General features: G+C 46.1%; 1 protein-coding gene across 2 annotated transcripts in view; it reads left to right on the forward strand.

The window, feature by feature from the left end:
• The window catches only part of SMYD1 (SET and MYND domain containing 1), a 39,832-nt gene extending 22,272 nt beyond the window's left edge, over positions 1–17,560 (forward strand). The window contains exons 5-10 of one of the 2 annotated variants that reach the window (XM_016201775.2): positions 906–944; positions 3,741–3,930; positions 12,704–12,796; positions 15,035–15,198; positions 16,159–16,327; positions 17,399–17,560. In XM_016201775.2, the coding sequence (XP_016057261.1) occupies positions 906–944; positions 3,741–3,930; positions 12,704–12,796; positions 15,035–15,198; positions 16,159–16,327; positions 17,399–17,557 (814 nt within the window). In that variant the 3' untranslated portion in view covers positions 17,558–17,560. The remainder of the gene's footprint in view (positions 1–905; positions 945–3,740; positions 3,931–12,703; positions 12,797–15,034; positions 15,199–16,158; positions 16,328–17,398) is intronic. The other variant, XM_016201776.2, reaches the window with a different exon arrangement.
• The last annotated feature ends 5,638 nt before the right edge of the window (positions 17,561–23,198 follow it).

Genomic DNA, 23,198 nt, shown 5'->3' on the forward strand with positions numbered 1-23,198 from the left:
AAGACAGGAAGTTTATTTTGGATCCAGATGATAACCTTTGCACAGCATTTGTGTTTCCCTTCCTACACCTCATGGGGTCACTGGCCTAGACTTCATGGAATCCTCCCCAGAGGGGCTGTTGTCCAGGGTTAGCCTGGTTGGCAGAGAAGATCAAATTCAGCCACATGCAGGCCGATCTTTCCGGAATCCCTTCCACTAAGCAATGGTGACCCAGGGCTCTTCTTTTCACTACATGTAACTGTCACAGGAACCTGGGAATCTTTTTCCAGATCACCTCCAGTGTCCACTCTGGCTTCTATGCACCCACTAATTCTGAGCAGCCATGTTGAACCCTGGCTTCTTGGTTGTTGTGCATGAGAAGATGACTTTTCAGTCACTGTCTAGCTGCCTGCTGTAGTAGAAAGAACAGTGGTCACGATGTTAGGAGCCCAGTTCTAACCCCAACAATTTTTATCTACTACCTCCCCCACACACCCCAACCTGGGCCGAGCCTGCAACTGAGATACGTGCCCTTGGCTGGAATTGAACCTGGGACCCTTCAGTCTGAGGGCAGATGCTCTAACCACTGAGCTAGGGCTAGCACTCTACTTTTAAACCCATTGTCTCATGAGCCTATTGCCAGGCTATAGATGAGAACACTGAGGCCTGGGGAAGGGAAGTCACTTGTCCAGGGAGACATAGTTTTGAACCCAGAGCCTCTCATCGCAAATCCAGTGAACTTTCCGCTATACCAGGTGATGTCAAGTGAGCCCAGCTACAGGGCCTGGACTACAGGGGCTGGGATAGAGGTTGTTGTTATGGCCAAAGCTTTGATTGCATGACCTGAAGTACTGTGCACCTTTGCTAGCTGTGCAGGATCAGTCAATGGTAATGATTTCCATTTGGGTGTCTGTTTTGTCTTTCAGTCATGAGGCAGTGAAATCCATGTTTCACACCCAGATGAGGTGGGTCAGTTCTTGCAAACTTCCCGCTCCTCTGACCCACCTCCCTCACTTGCCTGGTTTGCCGGGGCCACCCCTTCCCAAGATTCCGTGGCTGCTGTCTGTCTGTAATGTCCTTCTGCACCCCAGAGTCTCCTCTTTTTTTAATGCTGTATTCTTAATGCATTTAAATTAATCATTTTGGTGCTTTGTTTTTTTTCTTTCTCCGCTTTCAACTCCTTACTTCTCTTGTTCCTCTAACAACAAAGCGTGACAGCCCTTTCTGGTCCATGTCATCTTGGCAAAAACCTAGTTTGTCCCTCTAAACCCTGCTTACCATGAAATGAAGACTGCTGATATTACTGACTTACTAATGGACTGTGTGTTTGTTTATAACCCCCAACTTCTCAGCCAGGCTGGGTTCTGAAAATTGCACCCATAATTGTGATACTTTGATAAATATTTATTCATAGTATTGGGTTTACTGCTCTGGCCAACTATGAGTTACCGGTTTAGGTTAGATTTTACTTTTGAGTTTCCTTAATCACAACCAAATGGCCCCAGATGGATCTTTTTCTTAAGCTGGGCTTGAAAGCACTTGAAATGCTCTTTGGATTTAGAAGAAAAGGCTGCATGGGAGTGTGGCCTTTGGGGATGCAGAGGAGGGGTGGTTTCTGCACCTGAGCCCGTGTTGGCATGCGTTGCACGTGACTTCGAATGATTCACATCGTCTCCTGGACATCTCGTTCCACATTTGTAGAGCAAAGGTCAGGATGAGAGTGTTGCTGGGGACCTTCCCAGTCTCCACAAGAAATAAATTAATTGCCTACTGTGGCTCAATTGGCTGAACTATATAAAATTGCAGAGCATTAGAGATGGAAGGAGTCTGGGGTCCAGAACAGAGTGATAGTCACTGTTCATCCCCTGATCTCCAATTCCAAGTTAGGTAAATGGGGTATACATATATGCATTTTTTTCATATTTAAGTGACATTAAATTAATTTGATTTTGAAAATTCCCTAATATTACTGATATAATTTGAGATACTCTGAGACCTTGTACGAACTGGCTTAACCATGATGGGAAGTAAAGCTACTGGAAATCCTGACTTATTGGCCATCAAATCACCATTGAGTGGGGATATGTTATGATGGTGAACTGCCTCTATAAAAGGGGCATTTGGAGTTAGCATGCTTACTGACCCTACCAGGACCAAACGCCAAACATCCACACTCAACACTGGCTCAGAAATTGCGCAAATAGAACTATTTAGGACATTAGCAGAATCCTAAAATCAAGGGCTTTGGCGCGTCTCACTTCCCATGCATTGCAGACTCAGGAGGCAGACTGGAAACAATCAGGTGAGGCCAATATGATGCGGTGAGGCATGCGCTCTAATCTTGACTCTGTGGCCAAAGTGCTGTGGGACCTTTGGGAAGTCACTTCACCTCTCTGGGCATCAGAGCCCTCATTTGTGACATGAGGAGGTGGATTCCCTGCAGCGCAGACATATTAGGATTCCAAGCAGAGTTGTGAGTAGAGTCACTTCACCCTCCTCTCCCCCTTGCCTTTCATCACGTCAGTAGCAGCTGTTGCCAAAAATTGGGGTGGGGAAGAAAGAAAAGAAAGAACAAGAGGTGAATGGGAACTTCGATTTTGCCAGGGGCCATATGAGTTGTTTTTATATATATTATCACATTTATTTGGCATTTCAGTGGCCTCCATTTTGGGAGAAGGCTTTTAACCATAAGTGGTCACCTCTGATACCTGCACATGCATGTCACTGCCATTCAGTAGTTGCTTGCTCGACTGTCACTTCAGAGCACGTGGAAGGGAGTGTCTAACAGCCACCCCAAGAGGTAAAAGATATGACCACAGACCTCCCTGCAGATACTCTGCCTGGCCTCTGCATCCTGCCACTCACTCTCTGGGTGATGGCTTCCCGCTGGGTACTGTGGCCCCGAAATCCTGGGGAGATATAGAAGCATAGCTTAGGATCAGCTTGCAGGAGCAGCTCGTTTTCTGTAGCTTCTGGCCTTGTGCATGGCTGAGAGGCCCACAGGCTCGTCTCTGCTTGGTTGGCTTAGCTGGATGTCAGTTCCCCAGTGGGCTTTTGTCTTCAGCACGTTCTGCATCTATCACATGGTAAAATGGGTTGTGCTGTAGGTCATTGGAGGGTCAGGTATAGGCCGGAAGGGGATCGAAATGCCACCTGCTCTTGCTAACCGCCTTCGACCAAAAAGCCCTGTCCCCCAATAAACACAGAAGTGAACACTGCAGCAGGCTAACAGAGCCAGCCTGTTTGTTGCCAAGGGTCTGCTGAACCAGCCTCCTCACACAATGTAGGTTGGGGTAGGAAGGGGCTTATAGTCAGACATGGAATAGGCCAAGACTGGTGCTGACCGAGTGTGTGTGTTTCTGAGGGAGCAGTCCCCAGACTAAGCAAAAATGGCGATTGAGCCTCCTCTTGTTCGAGTTTTCACCTTCTTACTATTTCTCACTTCCTTTGTTAGCAACCAGTAGCTGAATGTACAGGGATGACTGGGGGCATGGAAGCCATGTGTGGTTTTAAGACCAATACCGGTCCTCTACCAGGAATCTATTTGAGCAGATTTTGGAGCAGATTTGATTGTTATACGAGTGAGAAGTATCCAGAAAACTTTCTGTTAGCTACATCTCCTGTTTTTGGAGGGAATGGGAGTTTTCTCTAGCGCTAGTGGAAGTCGTTGTCTTTGAGAATCAACTCCCTGGAACCTGAAGCGCGCAGATGCCACGGACAGCCGCGGGTCTGATACACTCTTCCCCTTTGCTCTGCTCCAGAATCGAGCTCCGGGCCCTGGGCAAGATCCCAGAAGGACAAGAGCTGACAGTATCCTACATCGACTTCCTCAACGTCAGCGAGGAACGCAAGAGGCAGCTGAGGAAACAGTACTACTTTGACTGCACGTGCGAGCACTGCCAGAAAGGGCTGAAGGACGACCTCTTCCTGGGGGCGAAAGACAACCCGAAGGTACGCGCAGCCCTGCTCTGGGGTGTTTGTGGCCACCTCCACAGCGGCCAGGCTCGGGGGGATCCCACAGCCAATCAGTGCACCCCTCTCAGGAGTTCCCAGAGGACCAGCCTGTAACCCCTGGGAAGGCTGGATGGGGTGGGGGACAGAGCACTGCCCATAGGTCCCAGCTAGTGTCCAGGCACCATCACTTGCTAGGTGTTTGAGTTTGGGGGCATTACTAGGTTTTCTCATCTGGGAATAGGAAAGATGGCAGCCATTTCAAGGGGTTGTTTTGAGCATTAAACAAAACGATATGTGTAAAGGGTGTGGCATGTAGAGTAGACAATAAACTTTAGTGCTCTCCTTGCCCCTTTGCAGTTTAAATAATGCTGAGAATGTTCACATATTGAGACCACATGGGCAAAGAGATTCATTGTCTGGTTATCACAAAGATATCCCTAGGCCCACTGGAAATGGGCAATGTGGAGATCGGGCAATGCTTCGATTGGTTAATTTGCCTAAGTGCTGAGTAGCTGTTGCCTACTGGATGGTGGGACCACTGAGCAGGGGGAAGGCTTGCTGAGGGGTAGTCTGGAGCTCAGCTGGGCTGGGAGAAGGGGGGGCTGCCGGGTGTTGGAGCAGAGCATTAAAGCACTAAGCCTGCACTCTCTACCTGCAGTGGGCTAAGCAAGAGGCTGGACTGGGCAGGTGCCGACTTCCCCTGTTTCATTTGCCCCCGTGGAAAGGTACACCGGTGGAGAGTCAGGGGGATCAGCACAGAGGTAGGGGTCCTCTCACTGCTGAAGGGCCCAGAACAAAAGGCTCTAGCATTTTTATGGACCCTGATGTGAGGGCTTAAGGGAGAGGGCACGGGGGAAGGGCTAGGAGAGAAAAAGTACTGGGTACTGAGTCAGAGTGGGAAAGTGTCTGCAAGTCTCCTCACCTCCTCCCCAATAAGCAGGCCTCGGTAGAAGCACCTAAAGAAGACCTCAGCCCAAGGCCTCAGGTAAACAGACCTAGGAATAAAGGTTCCTGGGCTAGGAATGAAAATATTCTAAGAGCTCGAGCAGCCAGCAGGGCCTGAGGGCTTGACTGTAAGACCCTTCAGGGACAGTGCGCCCAGTCAGGTGAGGGAGGGCCGCTTCCCCTGTGAGGCCGCCCAGGTAAAGCCTTTGTAACTGCCTGTGGTCTGGAGTGAAAAATCACACACAGGTTTTTAACCAGGAGCTGGACTCCTCGGGAGGGGCTAACTGACTACGTTTATATAACTCACAGTCCACTGGTGCATTTAAGATACAAATACACAAACATACTTCTTTTTTTTTTTAAATGTATTTTTAAATGTATTTTTTTTTTTAAATATATCTTTATTGATTTCAGAGAGAGGAAAGGAGAGGGAGAGAGAGAGAAACATCAATGATGAGAGTCATTGATTGGCTGCCTCCTGCACGCCCCTGACTGGGGATTGAGCGTGCAACCCGGGGATGTTCCCTGACCGGGAATCGAACCCTGATCGCCTGAATCCTAGGTAGCCGCTCAACGGCTGGGCCAAACATACTTCTTAATTAACTTAACCTCTGCATCCTACGGGCGAGCAGAACTTTGTCTCTGGTTAGAGCAAAGGCTGCAAGCAAAACTGACTCTTGGTACAGGAGGTGGGGCCTCTCCTTCATTACTCAGTGGCGTCCGTGCTAATGTTCAGGTAACACTATTTCTACACTTGACTCGTCTCTCTTTCATCTCTTGGCCATTCTAGACTTTTTTGGGGGGGAGGAGGCAGGAGGCGCTAATTTATTTTTATTCTTAATATATAATATTTTTAACCCTTTGACTAAGCAGTTCTACTTCTAAGAATTTGCCCTGTGGATATACTTGCACATATGCCCAAAGATATATGTATAAAGAGATATATTGTAGCATTGTTGGGGACAACAAAATATTGAATAAAACCTAAATAACCACCAACAGGGAAATATTTAAATAAACAAAATAGCTTGTGTCACTAAAGCTAATGAGGTAGGTCTTCGTGTACAGATACGGAATGAACTCTAGTTCCTGCGCAGTAAGAATGAAGGGATCAAACACTGCCGTGTGTATGAGTTTCCCAGGGCTGCCATAACAAAGATCCCCACACCAGGTGGCTTAAATGAGAGAAATCTGGCTCACAGTCTGGGGGCTGGAAGTCTGGAATCAAGGTGTCAACAGAGGGATTCCTTCTGAGGGCTGTGAGGGGAGGATCTGTTCCAGGCCTCGCTCCTTGCCTTGTAGATGCGTCTTCTCCCCGTGTCTCTTCGTGTTGTCTTCCCAGTGTCTCTTCTCTTCACCTGGCATTCTTTTCATAAGGACAGCAGTCATATTGGATCAAGGGCCCAACCTGCTCCAATATGACCTCATCGCAACTAATTATATCTGCAATGACCCTTTTTCCAAATAAGGTCACATGCTGAAGTACTGACACAAGAATTTGTGGGGATGGCAATTCAACCCTTAAGACGTGTCTGCTACCATTTATGAAAATGGAGAGGGACAGATGCACTCACACACCGAGACCCGTGCACAAGCATAGTCAGTCTCTATCCAGATAGGTGGGGTGAGGGAAGGAACTGCGACAGACCAGCAGCGCCTGCATGAAATTGAGAATCATCTCCCAGGCAGGATATAAAGCAGTAGGGACCCAAGGATTAATATGCTCTTCATAGGAACAACCCCTTCTTTGTGGAATCAAAGGTTCTATATCCCAGGGAATGTGAATTGGCATGTACATGTGAGTCACCAAGCACGGGACCGTAGAGGCTGAAAAAACAATAAGCTACTGTGTCTACCCTCACCCTGACCTTCCAGAAGCTACAGCAAAGCATGTGTCTTATCTGCAAGGCAGTCAGCCTTCCCTCCTGGGACCTGGCCCTGAGTATTTGTTTCATCATTTGCTCCCACCACTGCTTATTTTTTTTTTTTGCTAAGAGGTCTGACCCTCTTTACTCCTTTCCAAAATTAAATGAAACAACCATGTAGCCATTTCTCTAAATCTCTTGATATTTACCTGGCAGATCCAATAGATAAGCAGGTAATACGTGGTCATTGGTTCCCCTGTCCCTTCACTTCAGACATGCTGGCACCAGCTGGTGATGGTATGCCCACATCTTCTAATCTGAATTGCGGAGTTGGCATCTCTCTTGATGTAAAAGGTGGTTATTTCTGTTTGAACCTAACCTGAAGTCAAAGCACAAAATTTCTTTTATTTTTATATCAAATTGGGCTGTCTGTTAAAATAAATAACTCAAAATAAAAACAACTCATTCAAAAAACTGAGTATAACTTTTTAAAAGCAAGTGTATCTTAAGGCATAACAAAAGGCCATTATAATGTAGTAGAAAGAATACTGGAAAAATAATTAAGAAGACTGTGTGCTAGTTCTGCCTGTGGCCCTGAATGTGTGTGCTTGGGCAAGTCTCTTCTTTTGGGCCTCAGTTTCCTCATCTGTAAATGATGAGTTGTACTAACTTATTGACAGTTCCATCAAGCTGTTTTATCTATGCTGGCATCACAGTTGCCTTTCTTTCTTTCCCTTATAATTCTTCCTCCTAGTCTGAGAAGCCCCCCTCAGTATACTAGCCATTGTGGCTCATCCCCAAACTTTCAATTGACATCAAAATTGTTCTTGACTTTTTTAAAAAATATGTTTTTATTGATTTCAGAGAGAGGAAGGGAGAGGGAGAGAGAGAGAGAAACATCAGTGATGAGAGACTCGTCATTGACTGGCTGCCTCCTGCGGGCCCCCTACTGGGGATCCAGCCCACAACCAGGGCATGTGCCCTGACCCGGAATCGAACCCCGATCTCCTGGATCCTAGGTCGATGCTCAACTGCTGAGCCACGCCCAGCTGGCTTGACTTCTTTATATTGTATATGGAAACTTGGATAAAAATAAACACCAAATATTTAGAAAATAAAACTGAAATTTATAACATTCCCCTCAATTGTAGCTTTGGATTTTGTTTAGGTTTGTTAGGTTTTTCTGTTTCTCTCTCACCAGGCTTCACCTCTGTTCTCAATAAGAACGTGGCAATTTTTCAAGCTTGATGAATCAGTATCCCTCTTTCCCCCTCTACCTTCTCTTCTAACTCCTCCTATGGGCCCTCCCCCTTTTCCTATAGTTCCTCCCCTTCCTTCCTCCGCTGACTCCTCCCCCTCTTCCTCTCTGCTTCCTGTTTTCTGTGATGCTCTGGAGAGGGTAGTCTTTCTTTGTGAGGTTCCTTAAATCCTATCTGCAGGTCAGGTTTTCCTGCCTTTGCTCTGAATGCAGAGCCAAGTGGAACTGCCCATTTCCCTTCTCAGAATAGCTTTATCACATGATGCATGTGTCAATTAACAACCTTTCAGCCAGGTTGTTTTGGAAACCGTGGCGGTTGCCTCCTTGAAAAACTTTGATTGGCTTCCAGAGCTGAAAGTAGCACTCCTCCGTACAACATCAAATTGAGCAAGACTATTATTAACACCTAACCACTTGGTAGTTTTCAAATCTACCTGCAAGTTACTGATTCCTCCAGAAGATTCACTGAGAATTTTGACTCCTAAAGATAATGAAACTTATGGTAGACTAGAAACTAGTGGTCATAAACTAGATATGATATTATAGGCAACAAGCTATGGATGACACTAAAAATGTAGGTTTAGAAGATTGATAGTATACCGCTGGATCACCAGTCACAGAACTCTGCATGATTGGACAAGACATGGACCCCCCTCTTACTAATGTGCTTGATTCAAAACAGACAAGCAGACACACACTGAAATGACTTGTCTGAAACCAAGACATGTTTCAACAGAAGGCTAAGCAGCACTCTCGGGATAGAAGGCAGCCAGAAGCCAGAAATCTCAGCCAAATCAAAGGTCAATACAAAGGTTAAGTCAGGAGTAGACCTGTAAGCAGAAGCCAGAGTACTGATGGATGTATTAATTTTGAGGGTCAGGCCACAGGACAAGTACAAGTAGGCATGCAGAAGAATTTCAGGGAGACCCAGATACTGAAGGATATGGAAACGCGGGCAGTCAAACTTGTAAGGATATTCAAGAACTCTGCAGAAGCCAACGTAGGTGAAGACTAAATATAATTCCCCCTTTCTTAAAGGATTCTGGCCCTGAAGCAAGCTGTCCTGGCCAGGGGCCTCGCATACTGCAACAGGGACACGCAGAACTGGCTCAGGACAGCTGGGAGACTGAGAGAAGATCCTGATCTCCATCTATAAAGGCCGAGGGTGTGTTTTTATGGGAACAAATGTCCATTCTCCCATTACTGTTTGGTATGTTAGTGAAGGTGACCCCACAAAATAATGTAAGCAGCGAATGTAAAAGAAGCTGTTGAGCTCAATTCCTAATAGTAAAAAACTGGATTAGAGAACTGGTTAAATAAATTATTCTAGCTTCATATGGTGAAATCTCCACAGCTATTAAAGTGGTGACATATTTATATAAATATGGGAAAATATCCATAATCTACTGAGTGGGAAATAAAACAGAATAGGAAGAATTAGCATCATTAAAATGTCCATACTACCTAAAGCAATCTATAGATTCAGTACAATTTTTATCAAAATACCAATGGCATATTTCACAGAACTAGAACAAATAATCTTAAAATTTATATGGAACCGCAAAAGACCCCAAATAGCCACAGCAATCTTGAGAAAGAAAAACAAAGTTAAAGATATCACACTACCTGATATCAAACTATACTGCAAGTCTACAGTAATTAAAACAGCCTGGTACTGGCATAAAAACAGACATGTAGATCAATGGACCAGAATAGAGAGCTCAGAAATAAACTCATGTGTATATGGTCAATTAATATTTGACAAAGGAGGCAAGAGCATACAATGGGGCAAAGATAGTCTATTCAATAAATGATCTTGGGAAAAACGAACAGATACGTGCAAAAAAAGGAAACTAGACCACCTTTTTACACCATATACAAGAATAAACTCAAAATGGATTAAAGACTCAAAACCATAAAATTCCCAGAAGAAAACAGACAGTAAATTCTCTGATATTTATCGTAGTAATGTTTTTTTCTGATATATCTCCTTGGGCATGGGAAACAAACAAACAAAAAATAAACAAATGAGATTGTATCAGACTAAAAAGTTTTTGCACAGCAAAGGAAACCATCAATAAAACAAAAACGCAACCTGTTGAATGGGAGAAGATATTCACCAATGAATGATACATGCGATAAGGGGTTAATATAATAAATTTATAAAGAACTCGTATAACTCAACACCAAAAACCCAAACAATCCAATAAAAAAAAAGGGCGGAGGACCTAAATAAGCACTTCTCTAAAGAGGGCATACAAATAGATGTATAAAAAGACATATAAAAAGATGCTGAAAGTCACTAATCATCAGAGAAATGCAAATTAAAACCACAATGAGATACCTCATACTTGTCAGAATAGCTATCATCAACAAATCAGTAAACAACAAACACATGTTTCGAGGATGTGCACTGTTGGTGGGAACGCAGATTGGGGCAGCCACCATGGAAAACAGTATGGGGGGTCCTCAAAAAATTAAAAATGGAGCTGCCTATGACCCAGCAATTCCACTTCTGGCTAGATATCCAAAGAAACCCCAAAACACTAATTCACTGCAGCGTTATTTCAATGGCCAAGATATGGAAGCAACCCAAGTGCCCATCAATAGACAAGTGGATAAAAAAGAAGTGGTACAGCCCTAGCCGGTTGGACTCGGTGGTTAGAGCACCAGCCTTTGGACTGAATGAAGACTCTCAGGTTCGATTCTGGTCAAGAACATGTACCTCAGTTGCAGGCTCGATCCCTGGCCCCAGTTGGGCTCGCTCACATCCATGTTTCTCTCTCTCTCTCTTTCTCTCTGAAAAGCAATGGGGAAAAAATATCCTCGAGTAAGGATTAAAAAAAAAAAAAAAAGTGGTACATATATACAATAGAATATTACTCAGCCATAAAAAGGAATGAAATCTTATCATTTGAGTCAGTGTGGATAGACCTAGAGGGTATTATGTAAGTGAAATAAGTCAGAGAAAGACAAATATCATATCATTTCATTTATATGTGGAATCTAAAGAACAAAATAAATAAATAAACAAAATTGAAACAGATCCATAGATAGAGAGAAGAGAGTGATGGTTGCCAGAGGGAGGGGGTTTGGGGGGTGGGTGAAAAAGTGAAGAGATAAAGAACTACAAATGGGTAGTTACAAAATAGTCACAGGGATGTAAAGTACAGCATAGGGAATATAGTCAATAATATTGTAATAACTATGCATGGTACCAGGTGGGTACTAGGGGAAATGTTTTGTTTATTGATTATATGATTATTTAACCACTATGCTGTATATCTGAAACTAATATAAAATAATATTGAATGTAAACTATTATTAAAAAATAAAATTAAAAAATATATAAACAGAAATATGATATAATTCCAGTTAGAAAAAATATTTGATGCTATTGGCACATACACACACATGCATGTGTGCACATACAGGATTGCAATACAGCCAATACACACTGCAAAGGCCATGGTAGGAAAACTCACCATCGATGGTTAGTGTCTGTTCTGGTTGGTCAGCGCCTTTACTGTACCAGCTGTTAAATATTTAAATATTATTCCTATATATATATGCATTGTAAAATGTTCCTCAAAACACTGTGTCCATCTTTGGGTAGGTTCTGGGGATTTCTAGCTTTTTCTCCATACTTTTTTCATATGTTTTAATTTTTTACAGCTTCCACACACCTATTTTACAGTCAGAATAAACGATAAAGTTATTTTCATTTCGGAAAAAAGCTTTATCAGATTTGCCTAAGCAAAAACCAAAATACCAGAAAAGAGCCTCTAATATGGATAAGCATAGCGAGTAAACTTTTCCTTTGGACTTTGAAAAAACGTGGCACCTTTTCTTTGAAATTATGGTGCCCTCATGGACTTCTTTTTCTTTTTTAAACTTTTAATTTTTTAAATTGTTGACACTATTATAAGTGTCCCCATTCCTCACCCCCCCTTTCTCATAGACTTCTTAATTATGGTACCTCTTTGCCTCAAATATCAAAATCTCTCTCTCTTTTTTTTTTAAATGATATCACTATACTGCTCAGGCAAATACAATAAGCCCACTGAGTCTAGATTTCACAGAGACAGCTGACAAAGTCTCTCATAATATGCTTTTGGTGAAGACAAGGCAATATGAACTGGATGCTAAGACACTGGAAGGGTTGGGATGCCCATCGCCACAAGGGCTGTCTTTCATGATCTCTGATGGCAAACCGAGTACAAATTTTTAGTCAAGTCCTCAGGCTCTGTCCTCAGCCCCTGTCCTCAGCCCTGTCTGTGCTGGCCAGTATTTAAATCAAAGACTTGGGTGAAGACAAAAAAGCAAGGGCATATTTGTAGTATATACAGCTGACTTGAAGTACAGAGGAAAAATGGGAAATATTTTAGGTGCTAGAGTGAGAATCCAAAATGCCAGAGAAAATACAAGAGAGATCAATGTCCAATTCTGCACTGGGTCCAAAGCTCTGGCATGAGCACAGTGTTGGGATGATTGGCTGGCAGCAAGGCTCTGGGCCTTGGTCAATGGAAAACACAGCAAGAGTCAGAAGCACGGTGAGGGAGCTGGAAAAGCTATAGGGATCTTGCACAGCATTTATAGAAGCGAAACATTCAGAATGAAGAAGGCATTGATTTTGCACTACATTCAATGTCAAAGATGGCAGCCATGCAAAGATGTAACTCAGTGTCCCTCCCTCTCCCAGCCCTCTCAGGATGTGGTAAAGGAGATGATACAATCCTCCAAGGATACACTAGAAAAAATTGACAAGGCTCGCTCCGAGGGCTTGTACCACGAGGTAAGAATTCATTTCCTTGGGGGGTAGGGGAGGCGAAGAGGGCAGAAAGGTTCTCTAGGAAGGGAGGGCAATGGGGTGGGGTAAAGGTGGAGGCTACCAAGCAGGTTGTTTTTCTGAGGATGTCCCTTTGTTGAGACCAGGTATCCTCTTACTCTTAAGCTTTTAGCACTTCTGAGGGGTGTATTCTCAGTGACTGTTCAACCGGCTGAAACTGGGTCTGAGAAGAACACAGGCAGCCTGAAAAATGTCCCTGTGGCATTTGTGATGTCTCAAGTTGGCGTCAGAAATGGAGAAATGGAGATGGCAGTGGGTCGTTTGATTTCCCATGCACGTCCTGGTGACAATTTCCAGTCTCTGAGCCTTCAACCCTGGCTCTCGAAGCACCAGGAGTTCTCAACTGGCTGCATACTAGAACCATTGAAAAATCCTACTGCTTGGATCTTGGCCCAGGACAATTTTACCAGGATCTCTTGGGTGTGGGACCCAGACATCAGAATTAAAAAAAAAAAGTTTTTATTGACTTCAGAGAGAGAAAGGGAGAGGGAGAGAGAAAGAAACATCAATGATGAGAGAGAGTCGTTGATCGACTGCCTCCTGCACACCCTGTACCAGGAATCAAGCCTGGGCATGTGCCCTGACTGGGAATCAAACCATGATCTCCTGGGTCCTAGGTCAATGCTCAACCGCTGAGCCATGCTGGCTGGGCCAGACATCAGGACTTTTAAAGCTCACAAGTGATTTCAGTGTGCATTCAAAGTTGATACCTGCTGCCAGACACTGACCTGCAGAGCATTTGCATTGAACTCACATAGGCAGCTTTTTGGAAATATAGATTCTTGTGCTCATCTCCTAAGGTGTGATTTATCTGCAACAGAGCACAGGGACCATAAATCCAAATTTCCCCCCCAAGCTCTTTAAACAGCTCAGGTGTGGAGCTGGGTCTTCATTTTCACCCTTTACTCATTCACTGCACATTTTTGAGCCCTTACTGGGGTGATCGATATGCTCCTTCAGGCCCAGGAGTTCTGTCAGATGGGAGAGACAGTCACCTGAACAAAGTGTTATTGAACAATATGGAAAATCTATGTCAGAGGCAGGAGATCGGAGCCGGAGCGGCCAGGGAGGCCCCACTGGCTCCATTCCCCTGGCCTCCCTCCTCCTCTTCATTTCTCCCTTTCTCCATTCAAAGTGGCCAGGGCCGAGGTGGGGCTGGACACTGCCCGCGGGCTTAGAGAATTGCCTTTAGGGTGGATTGCCAGCCCGTATTTTGCCGCACCCCGACCCAGTTGCCTCATGGGCCTCTGGGAGAGTCTCAGAGCAAAATTAGTTTCCACTCATTTAAAATGGAAAGAATTGTGTGGCATTTCTCCCATGAGAGTGACAAGAGAGAAAGGAGAACTGAACAACTGAAGTCTAAGGACCATCTAACTTTGCAGATGGCAGCCGGAGCCTTTGTCTGCACGTGAATCAGTCGGAAAAGCCTGACTCCAAGCTGACCAGGGTCAAGGTCATCTTACTTCTCACCAGGACCAATGGGGTGTTCTGATGGGTCTTCCAGCTTCCTGCGAGCCTCCCTCTCTGCCTAGCCATCCCGTGTACTTTAAGCAGGCCATCCTGATTGTTCAACTTCACTGTGCATAAGGACCACCCAGAGGCTTATACAAACGACAGAGGCCAGGGTCCCTCCCCCAGATATTGGGCTCCAATTGGACCGAGGGTGAGGCCAAAAAATAGGTCTCCAGGTGATTCCAGAACACAGCCAGGGTAGAGAATCATAGGAAAGGTGGTTACAATAAAGCTCGATTGCTTGGTTTGCTCCATTGCTCACTACCTGTGTGACTTCAGCAAAGCACTTACCCTCTCTGTGCTTCAGTTTCTTATCTGGTAAAACGAGAAGATTAGTAGCAACTATCTCATTGCATTGTTGTGAGAACATAAATATATATGTATAATGATATAAAGGTAGATATATATCTTTCATAATTCCCTGCTACCAACTGCCTTGTATATGAAAACTCCTTGTCTTGCCAATCAGTTGTAACTCCACTGTTACCCTTCCCATCCACGTCTTACCCAAATAGGACCATTTTGCTATTCAAATCACAAACTGTTGCTTTCCAACTTGTTAGCAATCTCAACTTTCAAAGAAGGTGTCTCCAATGTGATCTTGCTGCTCCTGTATGTGAATTAAGTATGTGCTACGGCGTGTTGGTAATGGACAGGGCCTGTCTCTTCCAGGTTGTGAGATTATGCCGGGAGTGCCTGGAGAAGCAGGAGTCAGTGTTTTCTGACACCAATATCTACATGCTGAGGATGCTGAGCATCGTTTCGGAGGTCCTCTCCTACCTCCAAGCGTTTGAGGAGGCCTCATACTACGCCAGGAGGATGGTGGATGGCTATGTGTAGGTGACAATCCTGGGTCTCAGATTATCTCCTGGAAATGTGTCTATTCCAGGCAGGAAAATAGATGGCACACATGTTGCTATCTCTCCCTTCTGTACCCACAGTAATCAGGACTCTACAATGGAGCCTTTTTATCACGGTGCTCCTAGTAGTAATGCCCAAATAATCAGAGTTGGTACCTGAGATGAAACCTATTTGTCACCCCTGGTCTTTCCCAAACCCTTCAGCTCATCCATTACTTGCTGGTGGCTTCTGCTTCTGATTTCCTGACGGCCAAGTCCAGCTTGATTTCAAGTGCTCAGAGAGGTTCCACCCTAACAATCAACACAGAAAATCTTGCGAGCTTTCTTTCATTAAAATGATAAATTATAAAATAGAATGCCCTTGCCTTCTCTCTGCCAATGTCCTCACTGTCCACAATGGCATGTGAGTTTGTACTTCTGGCCAAATGACTACATTGGCACAAGAAGGTTCATTTTTTGGGGGAGGATGTTCCTCATAAATAAAATGTGGGAAAACTAGATAACATGTCCCAAGGAAGCTCTGTTAAGAAGGTGCCGAGGAGGGAAAAATACAATTCTGTCCCAAGAAGGACATTGAAGTTAGTTATTTTTTTGTCCCTTTGACCTTTCTACTGCTCTCCAGAGAGAGGACTGGGGTGCACCTGAGAGGTCCCAGCTTCCTGCAGTAATGTTCAGAGTACAATCCTGATTCCTCATGAGGATGTGGCTTAGTGGCTCAGGCAGAGCCTCAGCTCTTACAGCTTCACTGTGTGGAGTTTTCAGCAATTCACCCAGCTGTCTGTGCCTCAGTCCCTCCCCAACGGGCTGCAGATGCTTCGTGGCATTGGTGGGAAAGCAGACGGACTTCAATGAGAGTACTTTATAAGTTGTCAGATACTCTGCAGATATAAGAAAGGTTGGGATTATGTGTTATGATTATTTCATATGCCCCTACAGGAAGCTCTACCATCCCAACAATGCTCAACTGGGCATGGCCATGATGCGGGCAGGGCTGACCAACTGGCATGCTGGTAACATCGAGGTGGGGCATGGTATGATCTGCAAAGCCTATGCCATTCTCTTGGTGACACACGGACCCACCCACCCAATTACCAAGGACTTAGAGGCAAGTAGCATCTCAACACTGGGCCCCTCTGCCTGCTCTGAGCTCTCTGAGGATGAGAGCTGACTTCTGAACACTGTTTTTGGAAAGTCCCTAGATTGCCTGCTAGACCTGAAGGGAACTCAGAAAGGCTTTAGCCCACTCTCCTTGTTTTACATCTGAGGAAACTGAGGCCCAGGGAAGGGAGTAATCTATTCATAGTCCTATAGCTGGTGGATGACAAGCTGAGGCTTGAACCCTGGGACTGCAGATATTGAATGTGTGGGCTTAGTCTCCTCATTGGTAAGTGGAGGAAATGGAGAAGGGTTGGAGCAAGGGCTCGCTCGGTGAGTTGCTGTGTGAACAGCACTGAGACTCGTGCCTGGCACATGCATGCTCTCAGTGGCTGCTGGTTTGCTCTGTGCTTCAAAGGGCGGGTTTATTTCAGAGTGACAGAGTTCAGGGAGCTGTCCTCAGACAGTGCAGTGCAGGGAAAGAGGACAGGCTTGGGGTCATAAAGTGTATGGGAAGACCAACTTCATGTCTAGTGTATTAACCTTGTCAAAGGCAGAGTTTTGTCAGTCTTGTCCACTGCTGCTTCCTCAGCCCCTCAGCGATGCCTGGCCCTGGATAAATATTTCTTGAATGAACATATGGGACAGTGAGGGCTTTGTGTGTGTGTCACAGATGGTAATTTTCCTGGCCTATTGGGAAGTATGAAGGAATCATACCCATTTCATATACAAAGAGACTGAGGGCTGAACGGGTTCAATCTCTTGCATAAGGTCCCACGATCTTAGGTGGGACCCAAATGCAGGGGCCAGGGTTCAAATCCAGGTCCCCACTTGATGGTTCCTGAGAAAAATCCCTCAGCTACTGTCTAGGGGCCTGACTCCCTCTCCCTAACAAACTGATGCCACTGGCAGGACATTAGGCCCCCGGTGGATGTATTGTCTGCGGGGGTAGAGTTGAATCTTGGTGGCTGAGAGTCATTTACCCCACTGTCTGCCCTTTCCAAAAGGGCCAAGGTAAGCCAGAGACCAAGATGTCCTGGGGGCTTGTCCTCACTGTTTATGGTGTATCTGCATCCCACAGGCCATGCGGGTGCAGACAGAGATGGAGCTGCGCCTGTTCCATCAGAACGAGTTCATGTATCACAAGATGCGCGAGGCCGCCCTGAACAACCAGCCCATGCAGGTCATGGCTGAGCCCAGCAGTGAGCCAGCACCACCTCTGTTCCATAAGAAGCAATGAGGACCTGCCTGGTCGGGGGGGGGGGGGGGGGGGCGGGGGACCATGGCTGGGGACCTGGGGAGACACCCTGGAGGTAGTGGGTTTCTGGGGAGACCCTTGATGAGGAAGTCAGAGGAATGCTCAACTTTGTTGCTATGGGAATGTACTGCTCTGTGTTCCCCGGTGTCATTTTGGGTCATCTCAACTCAGTTTGATTCAGTTTAACTCATGCTATAGCTCAACAAATGTTTATTGGGTAGTAGGCCTTAGAGATAAAGATGCTCCAAGAGTAGCCGGGGAGGTAAAATGTAAAGAAACAATTAAAAGCACTGTGTGATAATAAATGCAATGTAAACCATATGGAGAGAGGGGTGCGGTAGAGGGCACGTCTAGTGTGTGTATACCTACAAGTGGAATGTCACAGAGGGGATGACATCTGAGCTGAGGGTGGCAGGCACTTGGAGCCTCAGGTGGCTGCTCACCCATCTGTGCAGGTGTCTCTGGGGCTGCTGGTCTCACCCACGGTCTGGAATATTCAGGGTTTGGCTGACTAGGATGGGAGAAGGCTTTTCAGGGGGAAGCTGAGGGAGAAACTTGGAAACACATGTCCCTGGGATTCCCTCAGTTCCCTCCTCCTACATTCACGCGTGTCGTGTCTCCACCCACCTTTCCCTGCCCTCCTCACACCAGTGGCCAGGAGCCGCCTCCTGCACCCGCTCTGGGCTCCTTCCCCCCTGTCCTTGCAAGGGCCTCGCTTCACCTATTACTCTTCTGCCTTGGATCCTGGACATTTCTCTGTCCCCTGGCTTTTTCAGTGCAGCCAGTAAACATGCTGGGGGTAATCTGCAGCCATAATCTTCACAGCTGGGTATTTTTTTTTTTAAAAGGGCTTGTCTCTCATAGTTATTGTCTTATTTCCTTCACTTTTCATTTCTTCCTGAAACCACTGAAGGCTGACTTCCTGAACTCCACTAGCAGAGATTTTATCAAGGTCCACTCTAGTGGGTACTTTTGGGTCCTTATGTCACTTGGCATCTCTGCATCAGTTGACACTCCTAGGGCTGATTTCTGGAACACCACTTCCTTTGCTGATGCTCTGATGTGGTTTCTCAGTCTCTCTCTGTTCCTGTCTCTCCGCATGCCTTGATATCTTGGCATTTCCCGTAGTTGGTTTTGTTCATTCTGGTCACTCTTACTTTAGTTTCACCTCAGTCTGCACACATTCCCTGCATGAGCTCGGCAGGCCCTGGCTTTGTTCACCGCCTTGAGTCTGAGAGTCTTAAATCCGTATCTCCCAACCTTGCTCTTGAGCTCCAGCCCCACATACCCTCTTGAATGTTCTGCAGGCACATCAAACTCAGCACATCCAGAAAAAAATTTCTTTCTCCCCTCCCCAACATCTGTCCCTCCTCAGCACACCACCGGAGAGCGCCTGACTCCTGCTTCTGTTGCATCCTAGACCTCAGTCAAACCCAGTCACTCGCGGGTCCCTGAGTGACCCATGTTCTCTGTGCCTCTCTTTGAGTTTTCTATCTAAAATACCCCAAACCTGTTGACTCCTACTCATCTTTCAGCATCCAGTTTGGAATTCACCCCCTCCGTGAAGCCTTCCCTGAATGCCTTTGATTCAGATGGCTGCCTGTCTGAGTCTCTCGTATCACCCTCGAATCCCCCATCATAACTCTCCTCATGGCATTGTATGTAATTGCCTTTATACTTGTCTGCCTCCTCTATCAGATTGTGAGCTCCTGGAGGGCAGGAGCTGTGTCCCATCTTTCTATCTCCAGAACCTAGCACAGGTCCTGAAACACAGTAGGTGCTCACTTAATGTGTGTTGAATGAATGAAGTAATAAGTGAATGACTTTGCTGATCTCAGAGCAGAAGAGACATGGACTGTGTATTTTCCGTTTTTATGTTATAGCCGTCCACAAAGGACATTAAATCCACTGTTTCCAAGCAAATATGTGTGGCTTCTTTCTTTCTGACAACCTATTTAGGGCAGCACTATTCAAAGAACTTCCTGTGATGATGGAAGTGTATTATATCTGTGTCATCCAGTACAGTAGCCACTAGCGGCACGTGACTATTGGGTACTTAAAATGTGTCTAGTATGAGTGAGGAAGTGAATTTTTAATTTTATTTAATTTCAATTAAAATAGCCAATGTGGCTAGTGGCTACTGTATTAGACAGTGAAGTTTTAGAGAATACTTTAGTGTAGCTTTTAAGATAATCTTGGTCTCAAGATTATGGGCACTGAGACAAATTAAATTTGTATCATAAGCTATTAGCTTGGACTGGTAATTTCACCCATGCTTCAGTTTCCCCATTTCCACCTACCACACAGAATTGCTGTGAGAATTAAAATTTAAAAATGGAAAGCCCTTACAACAGTCCCTGGTCCATCATAAGTGCTCCATGAGCATTCCAGCCATGTTGCTGTTGGGATGTCCCTTCTCCCAATCAGAAAGTGAAGGTAAAGGGTAGAGATAAGCAGTGTACTGGAACCACCTCTTACCAGCTTCTGAGAACTGACTGTGCACATCTCTTCCCAACTCTGCATTTATCAACACCACACTGATACTTTGACATTGGCCATAGTGGGAATATTTACACCATGGTAATCAGCTTAACTTTAGAAGAGCACATTAACTGCTAGTGTTGTCAATCTGTAAAATGGGGTTTGCTACATGGAAGTAGCAGAATGGGTAATTTAGAGACCACTAAAGAAATCTTTACTTAAACTGGGGGGAATCTGCATTCTGAAACCTCCACCCCCAAGGTCGTAACAAACCAGTGTAAAACCTCTGATTACTACCCTTCAGACTAAGCCACCCACCCATTGCACCACCATTATACTGACAGATACATGTATTAAAGTCCAGGTACAGCCGCTGCTTGGGGGAATTGCTCAGAGTTTACTTCTCTTAAGGGCACAGGAGGGAATCCATGTAGTTGGGACACAGCAGAGAAAATAGCAACATTCTGAGGATAGTCAGAGGTGCATGCTTCTGGACCAAGGTGTGCACAGTTGTGAATGATTAGCACTCAGTGTGTGAAGCTAAACAGCACTTCTGGAAGCTCCTTGTCCCCTCCTGGCCCAGCATTACATACAAATCACAGTGTCCCACTGTCCAGGAAGGCCTCATCAATCTCACAGACCCACAATGTGCAGTGTGACCACAGGCCAACACCTGGGCTCACTCACTCTGTCTCACTATCAGCCTTGGCCTCCCCACCTCACAGGGTTTGGTCTCAGGACATTCGGGTCCAGGCACAGTTTCTCAGATGTCTTTAGGAGTTGTATTTGTTGCCTCTTGCCATAACTTATTGCCATGAACTTAGTGACTTAAAACAATGCAGATTTATTACCTTACAGTTCTAGAGGTCAGAAGTCCAAAATGGGTCTCACTGGGCTAAAATCTAGGTGTCAGGAGAGCTGCGTTCCTTCTGGAGGCTCTAGGGAGGAATCCGTTTCTTGCTTTTTTAGCTCCTAAAAGCTCCTTCTAGAATGTGCACATTCTTTGGTTTGTGGTCCCCCAGCCAGCAATGGCATCCTTCTTCTCCAATCCCCCTGCCTCCCTCTTTATTGGGCCCACTGGGCATCATCCAGGATATCTCCTCCTCTCAAAGTCCTTCCCTTAGTCACATCTGCAAAATCTCTTTTGCCATGTAAGGACACACTCACAGGCCCAGGAGTTTGCACATGGGCATCTTTGGAGGCCATCATCCTGCCCACCCAGCAGTCCTGCTCTCAAGCCCCCAGACCAGCCGTGCAGGCCCAGCCACAAGCCTCTGAGCAGAAGGCTCGGGACTTGAATCCTGATTCCCAGGCTCCTGAGAATGAATCATCCTTCCTCTCTGTCACATGGAAGCCATGTCCAATCTGCCTTCTTTCTCTTCCCAGTCCACCAGCGGGGGTTTCTCAGTTCTCACCCAGCACACCACCGCTGCCCTCTGCCCACCAGTCCTGGGCAGGCGTGGCACGCGTGGAGCCTCTGTGGACCCTGCGCCTTCCTGGGCCTGCGGGGGCCGTGCAGGGAACTCCAGCTTGACGCCGCCCCCGGCAGTCCAGCTATGTGCCTGCGTCCTTTGCTGGCACTTGCATTTGGCCTTGTAAGCCTGTCCTTCGCATTTTATGGACCTCCTGTCTCGTTAGAGTACCTGTTTCTTGAGCGGCAGAATTTTCCCTTCTTCATGGCAGGTGTTCAGGCGATTCATGCTCAGCTTGTTTCTACCTGAACTCACTCGGCACTTCCCTGAAGACCTCCATTCACCACCTCGCCGCCCACGGAGTTCCCCAAGATCTGGGATATTATCTTAGATGCTTCCCTCTCCTTCACCCCCTGTAATGAGCTTCTGTAGCTTGTCCTTTCCCATCTTCTCCTCCCCACTTCTGATAACAGTTACCCCCCCCTTCCTCCAGAGCCGTTCTTCTGCACCATGACGTTCTTAGGGGACTGTTAGGGACAGGTTGGCTCAGGACCCAGCCTGAACCTATCATGGCACAGCATGTCCTGACATCTAGCGATGGCCCAAGAGTCATGGCGTGCTGGTAAATGCTTGTAACACTTGCTGATTTCCATGTTGTAAACACTCCCACCATGGCCAGTGTCAAGCTACCAAGTTGTATGTTGAGTTGGGCGCCGGTGCTCTCTGGCTCCAACACACCATTACATGTGACCTCAGGCCAGACAATCGGACCCTTGCCAGAGCCCTTCTGAATTGGAGAAAGAGGAGTCCCTGCTCTTCTCTGGGAATGCAAGCTCTCAGTTTGTGACCCTGGAAGTGCTGGTAGTCATACACACCACTCACTATCTGGAAAGTTCTGGGAGACCATAGCTGGCATTGAGGGAGGAAAAGGAATTAATAGAGAAAAAAACTGTTGATGACATTGTTGTGAGCCTTGGGATTCATCTAGTCTTTCCAGTTACAGGAGCCAGTGAGCCACCCCTTCCCCACACCCCACTCTAATTGCGGCCTAGGCCAGTTTAAGTGGCTTTCGCCTGCAGCTAGAGGAGTTCCCATCATGCTGGTTCATCTCAGCTCGCTCACCCACCTCCCTTTCCCATTCTTCTCTGCCCTGCTGTACCCAGAAAGGTTGGCCTCTGCATTTGCAGCCAACAGGAGGCATCAGCAGGAGACTGGAGGCAGAAGGAGAGAGAAGTGGGTTGTTACCCCCCACTCCACTCTACCTTCCCTGCCCCTCCCTGCCCAGCCAGGGCTCAGCTCCTGTTGGGTGGCTCTTTGATGGCTCTAGCTCTCACTGAGCTCCAGTAATGCTGATCCCCACGTTGCCCTTTCAGGCCTATGGATGGTAATGGCTTTCTGTGGTTGCTGGTCCCTGGGCTTCTCACTTACCTTGTCAGCTTCCTTTACTCTAACTGCACCTTTATGGACAGTGCTTGCATTAAATTTTCGTCAAGAAAACACTTGAGTGTGCCTTATTTCCTGCAGGTACAACCCCGGCATATATGTCCCTAACACACTTCTCACATCTCGTTACTAGAGCCCATTGATTCCAATTCCTAATGCTCTTGGACCTTTCTGCTTTGCTCGCCTTAGCTCAGGCTTTCAACATCTCTTGCCTGGACCATGGCCACTGCCTCTTAATGGCCTCTCTATATCCTGCCTTGACCTTTCTCATTAGTCTCGGCACCAAG

This window comes from Miniopterus natalensis, chromosome 13 (genome assembly GCF_054644295.1).
Source record: "Miniopterus natalensis isolate mMinNat1 chromosome 13, mMinNat1.hap1, whole genome shotgun sequence".
NCBI classification, from domain to species: Eukaryota; Metazoa; Chordata; class Mammalia; order Chiroptera; family Miniopteridae; genus Miniopterus; species Miniopterus natalensis.